This window comes from Leptinotarsa decemlineata, unplaced genomic scaffold (assembly GCF_025532065.1).
Source record: "Leptinotarsa decemlineata unplaced genomic scaffold, Ldec_3_MD MMD2_P_RNA_scaffold_9, whole genome shotgun sequence".
Taxonomy (NCBI): domain Eukaryota; kingdom Metazoa; phylum Arthropoda; class Insecta; order Coleoptera; family Chrysomelidae; genus Leptinotarsa; species Leptinotarsa decemlineata.
In genome coordinates, this window is record NW_027412536.1 from 2,248,078 (window position 1) to 2,262,585 (window position 14,508).

Sequence of the window (14,508 nt, forward strand, 5' to 3'; positions counted from 1 at the left end):
TAATACCATATAATGTGTCAAATGACTTGGTTATTTTGTTCTACTCACTATTCTAGGTACCTGAATTTACAATGTGTTGAATTGTTCATTGTTGATATATTAAAAGAGACCTATTTTTTATTATTTTCCACTTTTAGTATGTGCCTATCCATGCAGCTTATCTTTTTGACTCTGTGAAATTGTATGCGTCCGCCCTACACCATTTATTGATGCAAGAAAAAATATTGAACGATGAAATAATTGATGAGATCGCTAAAAATGGAACAAAAATTATAGAAACCATTATCAAAATCAATGAGACATATAGAAGTAGGTTGCAATCAAATACTAAAGAACGTTTTTAATTCAAATATATTTTGGTAGGTATAACTGGTGCAATGATGAAACTCAACAAGAATGGAGATTCAGAAGGAAATTATTCAGTTATTGCTTACAGTGAAATTGAGAACACGATCGTCTTCAATAAGTTTACTTGTTCTTATCACATGAGACCAGTAGGCCAATTTTATCAGACTGATAAACCATTTCCGGTAAGCAGTAAAATCTGAATCAGATATAATACCTGAAAATAAATTCAGATACTTCAGCATTGAATCCTAGCTACTTGCAAATGCTCATGTCATATGACCCCAAACAATAAAATTTTGAATGAAATTGTTTAATCCTCTATCTTGCGTCTGCTTGATTGAAAGTAATTTTCCAACTGTTTATGTACCGCCCGACAATGTGCCTCTTCCACTTGAAATAGGAACTTATCAATGCATGTATTAATAAAAACTGTGTCATCTCATTTTATATTTGAAAAATTGATTACCTATTCAAGACGAGATATAGATCCAAAACAAGAACTTTTTCAAATCATCAAAACAGCAATTTTCTTCTCGATGAGCGTTTCATCAACCAAGTTGGCGTCTTCAGAAGATGAAGTTTTCTACATCTCCTTTACTTTTCCTAATCACCAAATCTGCACTACTCTTCTTGACGTGCGTTTCGCCATACTCAAAAAGAGTATTGCTGTTCTGGTGATTAGAAAAAGTACTTTATTTCGATTTCGTCTACGCCAGAGGTTCCAGTTTACAAGATGTAGATATAAATACCTTCTTTCTCAAGTACCCAAAATCATGAAAATAAAAAACAGAAATGAACATTGTTATCTTCATTTTATAATTTTTTTATAGAAAATAATATCAGTTTGAGTTGTGCCACTCAATTATGACACCATACAGTCATTGGTGACACTGTTTATCATATTGGAAGTCATAATAATTTACTTATTTCATTATTCCAGGAGTATGATCTCAATTCTAATAATAAAATCCAATGGCCTGGGGGTAGTAGACCTAATGATGAACCAAACTGCGGTTTCGACAATGAACTTTGTCCTAAACCAAACACTCAACTGAACAGTATAATTGCTGCAGGAATATTAGCAATTATGCTTTTTTGTGCAAGTGTTATAACAATGAGTATATACAGAAAATGGAAAATAGAGCAAGAGATCGAAGGCCTTTTGTGGAAGATAGACCGGGAGGAAATACACAGTTATTTTGATAGAGATATCATTTCTAGTCCAAGTCGGGTAAGTAGAACTCATTTCAGATAAAAATTAGAATAAGATAAAAATAGCTATTCATTTCTTGAACAATTTTTGTTTCAGCTCAGTTTAGCAAGTGCTAGCGTAACATCATACGAATCTCGCGGAGGGATCCAAGTATTTGCAACAACAGCCCAGTATAGAGGTGTGGTAGTAAGAATAAAAGATTTATCATTTTCTAGAAAAAAAGATATTTCTCGGGACGTTATGAAGGAAATGCGATTATTGAGAGAGTTGCGTCATGATAATGTTAACTCTTTTATTGGAGCTTGTGTAGAGCCGACCTCGTTGTTATTAGTCACTGATTATTGTGCCAAAGGAAGCTTATATGTGAGTATATTCAAATATAAAGATACAGACAATATTCAAACAATCTTCTATATGAGTATTTAAAATCATAATGTAATCTTCATTTACATTGTAAATAAAATTCACATAAGTGGTTTCAAAAATATCACCCTCCAGAGAAATGTCTAGTATTAGTCAATATGTACTTGGTTTTTAACCATTTTTTGGAGATATGTATAAATATATTATACAAAAACGTGTTCTATCTTGATTTTGAAGTGTAAAACTATATTTGACTAAAATATTTATACCTTTTCAAATTCTTTCTTTCCCTAAATTCAAATACATTTCTCAAAAAGGAATTTTGAGTTCAGAAATGTTCAGCTTTCATAACATTTCAGTGCATAAATACATATATTTATGTAGTTCATCTATATAACTTTCATATATTAATGTCTATTAATAATGCTATCACAGAGAGAACATTTGTATCGTTTTACAGAAACTTCAAAAAATGCATGGGTATTCACATCTACATGTAATTTTTAAGAGATATTTGGATTTAATAAATGTCTTCAAGTTGTAGATACGAAAATTATTGGTCACCGTCAATTTTAGTTCTCTGCTAACATCTCAGAAAATGACATTGATAGTGGTGATCTAAAAAAAGACTATGTTTAATTAACCAGTCTTGTAAATCTTACCATTTCCGAGGTAGCAATAGTTTAATTAACTAAAAAAAACGGTCTGTAAAATTTGATTTCATTATGTTGCTAGATTTATTCAAAATCTTTTCTAGTTTTGATTGTTGTTTACTCATTACTTATTCAAATAAACATTCAGGGTTACAAGACAGGTAATTATCTGATAATATTCGTTGATTGTCACCTTAGATGTGACATACATATGAAGAAATTACTTGCCATATAAATTATGTCCGTAATTTTGTACCTTAAATCAAATGAGAAAAGTCTGCTATGCTCTGGTTCAATCACTTTTGATAAACGGAATAATTGCTTGGGGGGGGGGGGCTTGGAGGAGCGATACCAACAACTATCTCAATGAACTGAAAATTGCTCAAAAACTAATTATAAAAATTATTCTTAAAAAGAAATTCAAAATTTCCTCAGACCAATTGTGTTGCTAATCACTAAAACAATTTGAATGAAAATTTGAATAATTCCCACATTTTCTTGTATAAATATGGAGAAGTAGAAAGCCAAAACTTTTCTTTCTCAAAACCTAATAAAATAACCAAACTGAAATATCAGCGTAAACATACAAAATATATTTTTCCTTTTTTGAAATGTCAATCAGACATTATAGTCACAATCTGTTTCAGTAGTTATATAGTTAAATATTTAGTTTGTAATAGTTTCACTATTAAACACTCTGGTGAATGTTGAAAAATTGGATCTTCCTTTGTGGTTAATGCAGATTCGAACAATCATGATGCTCCTGGGATTGTGCATGGAGATCTATTAACAATGCTTAAATAGAACTGGAGTCTAATGTCCCGAATTCTTGTTAGGTCCATGTTAATATATGTAAATTAAAATTATCATAAAAAAAAGTTTGTCTTCCATATGACATGGTACTTTGAATTTGAGTGTTCATTATTTTGCATTTCTAACATACTTTACCTAAGCTGATTATTAGTATAATCTCATCAGAAGCCTTGAAAAATGCCTTTTCCCTGTATGAAATCATAACTGTTTTCTACATTTCACTAACTCACTATTTTTGTCAAATAGTTTCTACTTTCTAGCATTTTGCATATCTAAAATGCAACCTGAATTATTTTTGTAAATATTAATTATCTTTATTAACGTTTATTAATAGGGATTAACTAAATTAACTGAAGATACAAATTTAAGGAAATAATGAAATGAGAAAACACAAGTAATAATTATAAGCAGTTAACATTAGGTTTTCTAATAGATTTCTAATATAATTGTTGTATCATCAACAAAAAATTTAACTGATAGGTACCTTTAGAGATAAATATGTTAATGACTCAATATATATTTAAAAAAAAGTTGACCAAGAATAGATCTTTACAGTACTCCAAAATTTATTTTTCTCATAGAACCTTCTCATTTCCTATCCAAAAATATTGTTGTCTTATCACTCATATAATTTGCAAATTAATTAAGGATATTCCTTCTAATTCCAAAATTGTTTAGTTCTGAAAACAATATATCATAATGTACAGTATCAAATGCTTTGCACAAATCTAAAAACAAGAGGCAACATTTTTTATCATTTTCAATTTCAGTTTGAATTTTTGAAATGACATCCATTGCTGCTGCCTCTGTATCTCTAGATCTGCGAAAACCATACTGATCACTTTATAAAAGAATTTTTTCCAAATAATTGGTTAATTTAAAATCTTGGAAAAAACTTTGAAAATAGAGTTTCCGATATTGATATATCCAATATATAGTATCCAATTGGGACAAAGTTTCCTTTTTAACCATATTATATCTTTCAGGATATTATAGAAAATGAAGATATTAAATTAGATAAAATGTTTGTCGCATCACTAGTTCATGATCTCATAAAGGTAAGTTCCACAACAAATATAAATAAAATATTTACGAATTTATTTTTCAAAGGGAATGTTGTATCTACACAACTCTATTCTGGGATGCCACGGTAACCTAAAATCATCAAACTGTGTGGTAACGAGCAGATGGGTTCTGCAAGTAACAGATTTTGGTTTGGCGGAAATTCGGCATTGTGCTGAAAATGACAGTATAGGTGAACATCAGTATTACAGAAGTGAGTTAATGGTAATCCAATTACAATAAGTTTTTATTTCATACAATTTTTATTAGATTTATTTTGGAAAGCACCAGAAATATTGAGAAATCCCGGTGACTATATTAAAGGAACTCAGAAAGGAGATGTATATAGTTTTGCTATCATACTGTTTGAAATACTTGGAAGAAGAGGGCCCTTTGGCTTCGCCGGATACGAGCCGAAAGGTAAGAAAGTATTAAATGATCTCATTTCATTTGACTACAGTATAATTGTCCATTCTGATATTGACTTTATTTTTCATTACTTAGATACATATAGGTATTGTAAAACTGAATTTTCTCTTCAGCAAGAATAGTTAAAAAATAAATAGATAAGTACTTTTTGATCACTCCCATATTGATTTCAATTTAAGAGCCACCGGTAGACAGCTGTTTCAGCCTATTGGGCATCCGTACCGGGCAGGCGGTCCTCAATTGAAGACAAAATGACGTTAACCATCTTGATTTTATTCAGGTTGAAGTCTGGCTCCCTTCCCCTTTTAACTGAAGTTTGTCAGAAAGACAAATGGGTCACGAGGACATAGGGGCCTCATTCGACAGAGTGTCGGGGCCTTCTATATCGGGAGGGGTCGTTTACAGCGTAATCTATAGCTTCCCTGACTAAAGAAGACAAAATGAGAAAAACCAAGAAAGTACTTGATAAAAGTAGCAGCGTAAACGCAAGCGAAACATAAGTGGAACCACCTATTGGTGTGACACCCAAGTCAACTTGCCAAGTTTTTATGTCAGTGTTGATGGTTTGTCGGTTGATTGGTCAAACCACCAACACTGCCAAAAGAACTTGGCAAGTTGAATTGGGTGTCACACCAATAAGTGGTTCCACTTATGTTTCGCTTGCGTTTACGCAGCTATTTTTATCAAGTACCTACTTTCTTGGTTTTTCTCATTTTGTCTTCAATCGAGGACCGCCTGCCCGGTACTGACGATGCCCAACAGGCTGAAACAGCTGTCTACCGGTGGCTCTTAAATTGAAATCAATATGGAAGTGATCAAAAAGTACTTATCTATTTATTTATTTATATATATATATATATATATATATATATATATATATATATATATATATATATATATATATACGCAGTTATTTTCATCAAGTACTTTTCTTGGTTATTCAAATTTTGCCTTCAATCGAGGACCGCCTGCCCAGTACTGACGAGGCTGAAACAGCTGTCTACCGGTGGCTCTCAAATTGAAATCAATATGAGAGTACTTATCTATTCTTGACCACATATGTTTATTTTTTTCAGTTTCTTGGAATAAGGGTCTTATTTATTTTATGTATTTTTATTCAACGACGTTTCGACATTGTCTATGTCATCTTCAGTTTCAAAATGAAATAATTGAAATGGAATTTTATTGAATTTCAACTTTGAACTTTGGATTCAAAAATTTATAATTTCAATTATAATTTAGTTACAGGCGCACTGAAACTTCGAGGCGCTGCACAGTCTTTTTAATGTTAGTTTATTTAATATTTATGAACTAACCACCCAAGCCAGAGGTGTCAAACTCAATTTTGCAGGGGGCCATATATTAAATTTATATAACTTTTGTTCCTAAAATCCTTCGTTGTAAAGTTAAGGGCCTTCAAAGTTACAAAATGTAAAAAGTTTTTTTTTTATAACTTTTCGAGTGAATATTCAAAATCAATCAAACTTTGGTGATTGACTGAACAAATGAATTGCTTTGATAAGCTTTAATACAGGAGTCAGTTGTTGTGCTACAAAGTCAGGATCGGACTACATCCGATTGTCCACACCCCAAAAGTTTGAAATAACAGATATTTTTCAGTAATTCTCAACAGAATCATGTTACTTGAACAATTTTCTGAATAGAGTACTCGTGTGCAAAATGATCGGAGAAACGATTTTTGATAAAAATGCTCTTTTGTTCGACGACATCCATCCTGAGATGTCTACCATTATTCGAAGAGATTAATTTTGAATGAGAATAGAAATGATAGGTAAAATGTTCATAACGAATTTTTATAATGCAAACACATTAACTTAACAAAACTCATGGTGTAAATATCAATCGCAAGCCTCAAGAGCAAACAAAAATGAAAAATTCGATACAAAATACAAAAACTGCTCGATATCACCTCCTTCTCTCTCAGTACATTTTCGTAGTCTGCGAAGACACCATCTCTGTACTTGAAATAGTATTGCAGGGTCGTTTCGTATGGCTTCACTATGTAATGTTATTCTATGCAACAAAGCGTCACTTGTGTGAATAGTTGTATCGTAAGCAAGGCTCTTTAGATGCCCCCATGGAAAGAAATTCAATGGACTCAAATCCGGGTACCGCGGTGGCAATACATATGACCCACCTCTACCAATCCATCTATTGTGTAAAGTATGATTCAGATGGTCCCGCACAATCGAACTCATATGCGGAGGAGCGCCATCATGCATGAACCACATATCTCTTCGAGTTTGCAATGGAATATGTTCCAAAAGTCCATTCAAATCGTTCTGAATGAACTGCAAATAATGTTCGCCATTCAATAGATCATGTAGAACGAATGGTCCTATAAGATGGTTTCCTATGATACCAACCCAAACATTCACGTTGAATTTCCGTTGATGTTTGGTTTGAATATCCCATGGGGATTTTCTTCGGCCCATATGTAGAGATTATGAGAGTTGATAACCTGCTTCGTCAGTGAATAAAAGTCATATCCTCTCTTTGCTTATCCGTGAACCAATTGGCATATTCCAGTCGTGCTGGAAAATCTTCAGGTGTCATGGCATGTACCTTCTGGCTGAGATATGGGTGGAGCAGTTGTTACCTAATAATTCTATGTATAGTGGACTTGGATGTATGAAACTGTTCTGATAGATTTTTGAAGCCCATCAGCGACAGCTTCCAAAATATTTTTCTCCAAATACAACGGTTCGCACAGCCCTAGGAGCGCCCACCACCTCGTTTTTGGCAAAATTGTACTTACAATAATATCGAAATAAAACTACATGCTCCAATTCGACACGCTCGAATGTTTCTTTTGCCGGTACCGTTCGATTGAGAAAATGCTTGGAATACAGATGGCGGGCTTCTGCAGTATAAGAAAATGCGCGTTCATGAAATGCAGGCATATCTACATATTCGTTGAATGTAAACTGTTTGGCCATATCAAGAAACTTCATAATATCCCATGGAATATTGACAATAAAATGAAAACGCACCACTCAAGAAGACACAATCGCATTCTAGTTTCTCATTTTTTATCACAACTATTTTATTTCTTTCTAAAAGGTTAAAATATTGTGTATGAAATGTAAGAACTTTAAACTCTTTGACTGTTTCTTTCAAAATACTGTCCGATTGAAAAATCTATCAACTCGATTTGCAAATGAACTGATGCCTGTGAAGCTCCAAAATTGAATGGATTGTTGAAAATTGGGAATCAAATTTCATTCATTTTGTATAAGTCTTCAACAATTGTTGAATTCCGTGATCAGATTTTGCAGAAGTTGAGAATATTGATCCAATTTTTTTTGTCACTGTGCCAAATGATTTTAAATGAGGGAAATTATACAAAGTTTGATTTTTTACCTGATTTTCCCACAGCCTCAACTTTGTTTCAAAGGCTTGAACCCATAAATACATTTGACGGACAAACAGAGTTTTACTCTGTAACTTTATATTCACATCAGTCAAGTGTTTATTCATATCTACCCACCAGTCATTGTCATAATCAATTGGGTTGCTTTTTTCTAACATGAAGGCTTGAATAGGGTCACGTAATGCAAAAACTCTTTCTAAAACTACTTCTCGACTGAGCCAACGAACTTCGGTGAAATAAGGGACTTCAGAAAACTTTTCGTCCAAATCTTTTAAAAACTGCCAGAACAGTAGATGAACAACACCGATACGAGCGCACTTCAAGGTCGAGCGTTGCTGGTAAGTATTTCAGAGAAACTTTAGTGAGTGGAAGAGAGAAACGTGTGACGTCATCGACGCAGGATGGAACGAGTATCGTAGCGATTCAAGCATGAAACTTGGCCCCCTTATTACTCCGCCTCACCTATCAGCCCCTCTTGCGTCTCCGCATCACTCCTCGGCCCCCTTCTCACGTTCCAGTCACGTCATTTTGATTAAAAAAAGTTTATATTTATGAGATTCGAACCTGGATCGTCCGCGCCGTAGACATTGTCCTTAGCCTCTTTACCAACGTAAGATATTGAAGGTAACTGCGAATGTTGGGTATTTACAGTGTTAGTTTTGTCGGGACCGAAATTGACTCATTCATTAAACTCGACAGCATTTTTTTTTATTTCCGTAGACTGTAATCATCATTATCATATTGAAGATAGGAAAATATACTTAGATTTGGGAAATAATTAATATTTCATGTAAAGATGTGTATGTGTGTGTAAGAACGAGAGACGCGTGTGACGTAATCGATGCAAAGAGAGATGGAGATGGTATCGAGATTTACCGGTTGCTAGTGCAAGCAGGTGTTGCCAGTTGTACAATAAATCATTGTGTATGGAGTAATGTAGCGTTGCCGGTTTGAAAATTAAGCGTGAACTACTCGACGAAAATTGGAAGCGCGAAAATGATATATTTTATAATAATGAATCAGATTTTAAAAAAAATATGACAACTTAACCTGCGATCTGTCATTGTATACGGGGTGTCTCAAAATACATCATTGAAAACAAACATGACGTCGAAGTGTACAGGGTGCATCAAAATATATTTAAGAAAAAACATGTCGGTTTAACAGAAGTCTAGCATTCCAACATGCCAAAAGGGCGTCTCGTATCTTTGTTAACCAAGTTAGCATCATCAGGAGTAAGAGGAGATCCAAAAGTGTCGAGAGGTTAAGCTTTGTGGACTCAACGTGCGGGCAAAGTATTCGACAATGACATTTCAAAATACGTGGTTTTCCGTGCGCTTTCGATCGTTTTTCGTGCGTTTACGATCGTTTTTCGTGCGTTTTCGACCGTTTTTCGTGCGTTTACGGTCGTTTTTCGTGCGCTTTCGATCGTTTTTCGTGCGCTTTCGATCGTTTTGCATACGTTTTCTATTTTTGTTGAGGGTATCATAAGGCGGTGGGGTTAGATAAAAAAAAGAAATGATTTAGAAATTTATTATAAATTTTTATTTTGATAATATACCACAAAGCCATTTGTATAAAATATCTACGTTTCGGAGACTACAATTGTAGTTGGTTCGCTTGCGAATGTGATGCATACAGGGTGAGACACCTTCGTTGTTGTCGAATGTGGGAACCATCCATGTTGTATTGTCATGGCCCTCCAAATTCACAACGCGTGTCGGTATATTCAACTCGTGTCGGTATATTCAACTCGTGAAATTTTTCAGTTAGAAAGTCATGTTTTCGATGTCCCCGCACATAAATGACATCGACACCTTGTAGATTTTCCGTGAGGATGGCATCCAATTGATTATATTCCACAAAGCCAGAGGAATACCTCAATCCGTGAATATTTTGCTCCAAGTAACAGGCGGTACGATGATCTTCTTTACTCAAACTGGAAAATGGTGTGTTTGGCAGCAATAAAAAGTTACTACACTGAATTTCAATCCTAATGGCTATTTCCTTAGGATGGAAATTTTGCTCGACGGTGAAGCCTTGAATATCTACAACAGCTATTCTCATGTTGACTCTTCGATTGATACTGAAGCAAAATCACATGTTCAGTTCCATTTTTTAATAATTTCGCTGAGTGGGAGGTGTTCTATGACAGTGTCGTGCACAATGATGCAATAGGCTCTAGTATTTTGAGGAAATCCCTCAGATGCTTCGATTTCAAGTTTTACATCAACACTGAGACCAAATTGTGAGTTGTTGAAATAAGCTTGCGAAAAATTCCCCTTTGCAAAATTCATATGCATATTTTCCTTGGGGTAATTCTCACCGTTAAGAGTGAGCGTTATATTGGTAATATCCAAATGATTGAATATTGTTAGATCATTGTTGACTTTAGTGTAGTCACGATTTTTTTGGAAACATACAATCACATAGCGAGGGCTTTCGAGGAACGAAGAAGTCTTGACGGCCCATATTTCATTTTTTGCACCTTGTGTGAGAGCAGGCAGCATATGAAGTTCCCATTTTCTGAACGGTATGAGAATAGGAGTGTCTGCTTGGATAGCTTTCTAAAGTTGCAATTTAATTTGATCATGCGGAAAGAGTCGTTTAACTTTCAGTTCGATATTTTCAATTTCCAATTTAACTTCCGTTTTCGGTGTTAGTGCAGCAGGAGTCTCTTCTATTTTGAAACAGTTGCTATCATCTCCAGCTCGTACTAATCGAATGGTATGTTTACCGTAGGAAACACACTGATAATCGTTGAAGATATTCAAAAAATGCTTGATGGGTATGAGCATGTTGAATGTTAGATGAGTTGTGTTGATGACGCCTGTATTGTTGGGAAAAGTCCAACCGGAGGTGGCCAAGTGTTTGATATCTTCGTCGGTGTAGATGAGAAAGCCTCTAACAATATTAACAATTCCAAGTTCACGAACTGCTTCCAATTCCTTACCACTCTGCTCATAACTAGCGGATTGAAACATGAAAGCACCAGCATTGTTTACGAATGACACCTTACCGTCCCCTTTAGTCTTCTCAACTTTTCCACTAATGAACAGCATACTATCGTACAAAGCATCGTAGGCATCAGATTGATTGATGTTGATTTCAATAACATCGTTGTTGCGAAAATATTTGACATATGGATAGTAGGTCCGCCATTCTATCTTTTGTATGGACTCATCGATTTGCGGTTTTCGGAAAATGTTGAACACTTGATTGGACAACATGACAACCAAGAGATTCCAGAAACAATTTATTTTCGGTTGTCAATAGTTGTCGACTAGTGAAGGTCTTGGTGAAGACTGACTTGGGGTATGGAGGTGTATTATTTTTATAGATAGTCGGCACCATACTTCCGCTTCAATTCCAAACGAATTATTATTTCTTCGTTTCGGAAATCAATGAGCCTAGAATGTTGCTCGAGCACTCGCAGCGTAATATTGTTTATTTCGTCTCTATGTGCAATAGGTAGGTAAATGGGGTGATTAGGTGTTTCGTCAATTGCATACCCAGGATCAACACCAACAGCAAATTCATATATCGTATGAGTCGGTGTGTCGTTGTAGAAGGCTCCAAACGTAATGTTGCTATCTATGTGTATGGTGCGTACTTTAATGATATCCACAGGTAGATCGGATTCGTGATGTATGTTTGGTTTGAGAAGAGTAGATGAAAACCCCAGTATGTGAGCCAAGCTATTTGCAGGTCGGAAATCAATCGAGTGCTTCAGACAGAATATTTCACTTTTCAGCGTATTATTATTCGGTTTTAGATAGAAAAAATCCTCAGGGTTTTTCTTGAACGTTTTAGGCGTAATGTATTTGTTTATTAATTCTTCAATGTCACCAATTTCGTAAGATCCAACAGGTATATCGATGCTTTTCTGTTTAGTTTTGTCAGCGTTTTCATAGTAGTAGAATTTCGTACCTTCTTCAATGTTGGGTATACTGTTAGAAGAATGGAAACTGAGCAAAGCCAAAGTATATTCAGAATCAGAATATAATCGAATGGGTGGATTGAAATCGATGAAGAGCGTCGAATAACGACTCTTTAGCGTTAATATCATAGACATGACTGATATAATGTCAGTATGACATCTCCTTAAATAATGATTGAAACAACAACACCATTTTACATAAAAATCATTTATTTTTACAATAATAACATTCTATTTGCGAACTCACAGGACCATAATATATTGCTTTTTGTAGCGATGACGCAGCTGATGTAGGTGGTGGTACCTCATGTCGGTAATGGATGAAACATGGTAAACGAATCTGCAAAGCAAATCGATGTTGGTAGTACTTTGGTAATCTATGCCAAACATCCAATAATTCCCAAGGTTTAGCATTCTCAATCAAATAGTCGATCGATAAAGTTTTCAATTCAGCATCGGTTAAATCTCGCAAAGATTTATCTCCAACCATTTTTGCAGACATTATGGAGCAGAAACTGTAGGCACAGATGTCCGCAATTACTCTGGTCAAAATTTTGATACTGATCATTGTTATATGTAATCGTTATACCCCCTCCAAAATATCTGGCCAATTCCATTGGAGGTTTGAGATTACCGAAACTATCAAAATATTGTACAGCATTGCCGTTTTTAATGTAAGCTACCCAATGAGTGCCTTTTTTCAATCGAGAATCCAAGTTCAATATAGCACATTCTCGCAGTCGAGTATCACGAGTTGGCAACTTGTCGCGCATAAAATGTGGAATTCTCAGTTGACGGGCACATTTTTGAATTTCCGAATCGTATAATGCTCTATGGGGTAGCTTCAGTAGGAGTTTTTTTTTCAAGTAAAGACCTCGCCCTTTCGTTGCTTTTGTTTCTTTAGGAACGGACCAAATCCTCGAAGTGTTTTGCGTAGGTACAAACCGGAACCTAAATGTTCCATATCTTTATTGTGGCGTTGATCTTCTTCAAGTTTCTTTTTGGCATTTTTAGCATCTATTACGGTTTTTGCGATAGCGCCTGCTCCACCTGCCAACGAACCCAAAGCTGAAAGGGCAGCGAATATAGGTATGAGGGGAAGGATTCCTCCAGATTTTGCTTCGAATTGTATTATCCTAGGTATCCGTATGTTTTTACGTCCTCCAGCTTGACTCAATGCCATTTTAGCAGCTCGCAAAGCCGAAGCACTAGATTTCTTAATATTGGTAAGATGTGGCTTCCAATTTTTAGTAATTTTTTGAAGCATATTACGTCGAAAGGACAACCCCATGCCGAGCTTACGTTTCGCTTTCATTGTTGTAGTTACGAGCCAAGCTGCAGCTTTTTCACCAAATCTAGCGTCTTTCGATTTAACGCGTTCCCAAGCTCTATTTTCTAACACTTGATCTGCTTTATGACGGTCTTCTAATGAGTCGCTTTGAGAGTACGCGATATCGTGATCTTTACAATATTCGTCCAAAGGATTAACACCGGTGTCACCGTGTTCCAATCTCTTTTTCAATTTGGTGTCTGGTCCGCAAAACTGATAACCAGGTAGATGTAATTCGAACGGGAGCTTACTGATAATCGAATTGACGACACCTGCACCGGAGTAAGTCAACATTGAGAATGATTGGGTGATGACTGTGATGTTTTTATTTATAACCGTAGCGCACTCATTATCCAGCATCACATCATGAAAGTCGTTCAACAAGACAAGACATTACCTATTGAAAATTTAGACTTTTTGAATGAAGCCAACAATAGTAGTGTAGTTGGGAAGCATGGTATATTATTACCCTATTCGTTTCGTGCAATAATTTGTGGGCCGAGTGGTTGTGGAAAGACAAACGCTATCTTAACATTGCTATTCCACCCGAATGGCGCCAAATTTGAAAATATCTACGTATATTCAAAATCATTGTATCAACCTAAATATCAAGTGGTTCAAGAAATTTTCAGTAAAGTCAAGGGGTTGGGATATTATCCGTTCAGGGAAAATGAGGATATCATAAGCCCTCACGAAGCCAAATCAAATTCCATATTCATTTTCGATGATGGCGCATGTGATGGCCAACAGAAAATTCGCGAATATTATTCTGTATGTAGGCATAAGAACATTGACGCCGCCTATCTTTGTCAGACATATTCAAAAATCCCCAAACAATTGATACGAGACAATTGCAATATGATTGTACTTTTCAAACAGGATGAAATGAATTTGAAACATGTATTCGATGAACACGTCTCTCCCGACATTTCTTTCGATGAATTCAAGAGAATGTGTGCCGAA

At 35.2% G+C, this 14,508-nt stretch overlaps 1 protein-coding gene across 9 annotated transcripts in view; it reads left to right on the forward strand.

The window, feature by feature from the left end:
* Positions 1-14,508, forward strand: part of LOC111512194 (receptor-type guanylate cyclase Gyc76C) — a 343,637-nt gene that overhangs the window by 274,934 nt on the left and 54,195 nt on the right. For 8 of the 9 annotated variants that reach the window (XM_074170390.1, XM_074170389.1, XM_074170393.1 and 5 more), the window contains 7 exons: positions 138-309; positions 364-530; positions 1,289-1,579; positions 1,658-1,924; positions 4,377-4,448; positions 4,501-4,666; positions 4,723-4,872. In XM_074170390.1, the coding sequence (XP_074026491.1) occupies positions 138-309; positions 364-530; positions 1,289-1,579; positions 1,658-1,924; positions 4,377-4,448; positions 4,501-4,666; positions 4,723-4,872 (1,285 nt within the window). The remainder of the gene's footprint in view (positions 1-137; positions 310-363; positions 531-1,288; positions 1,580-1,657; positions 1,925-4,376; positions 4,449-4,500; positions 4,667-4,722; positions 4,873-14,508) is intronic. The other variant, XM_074170394.1, reaches the window with a different exon arrangement.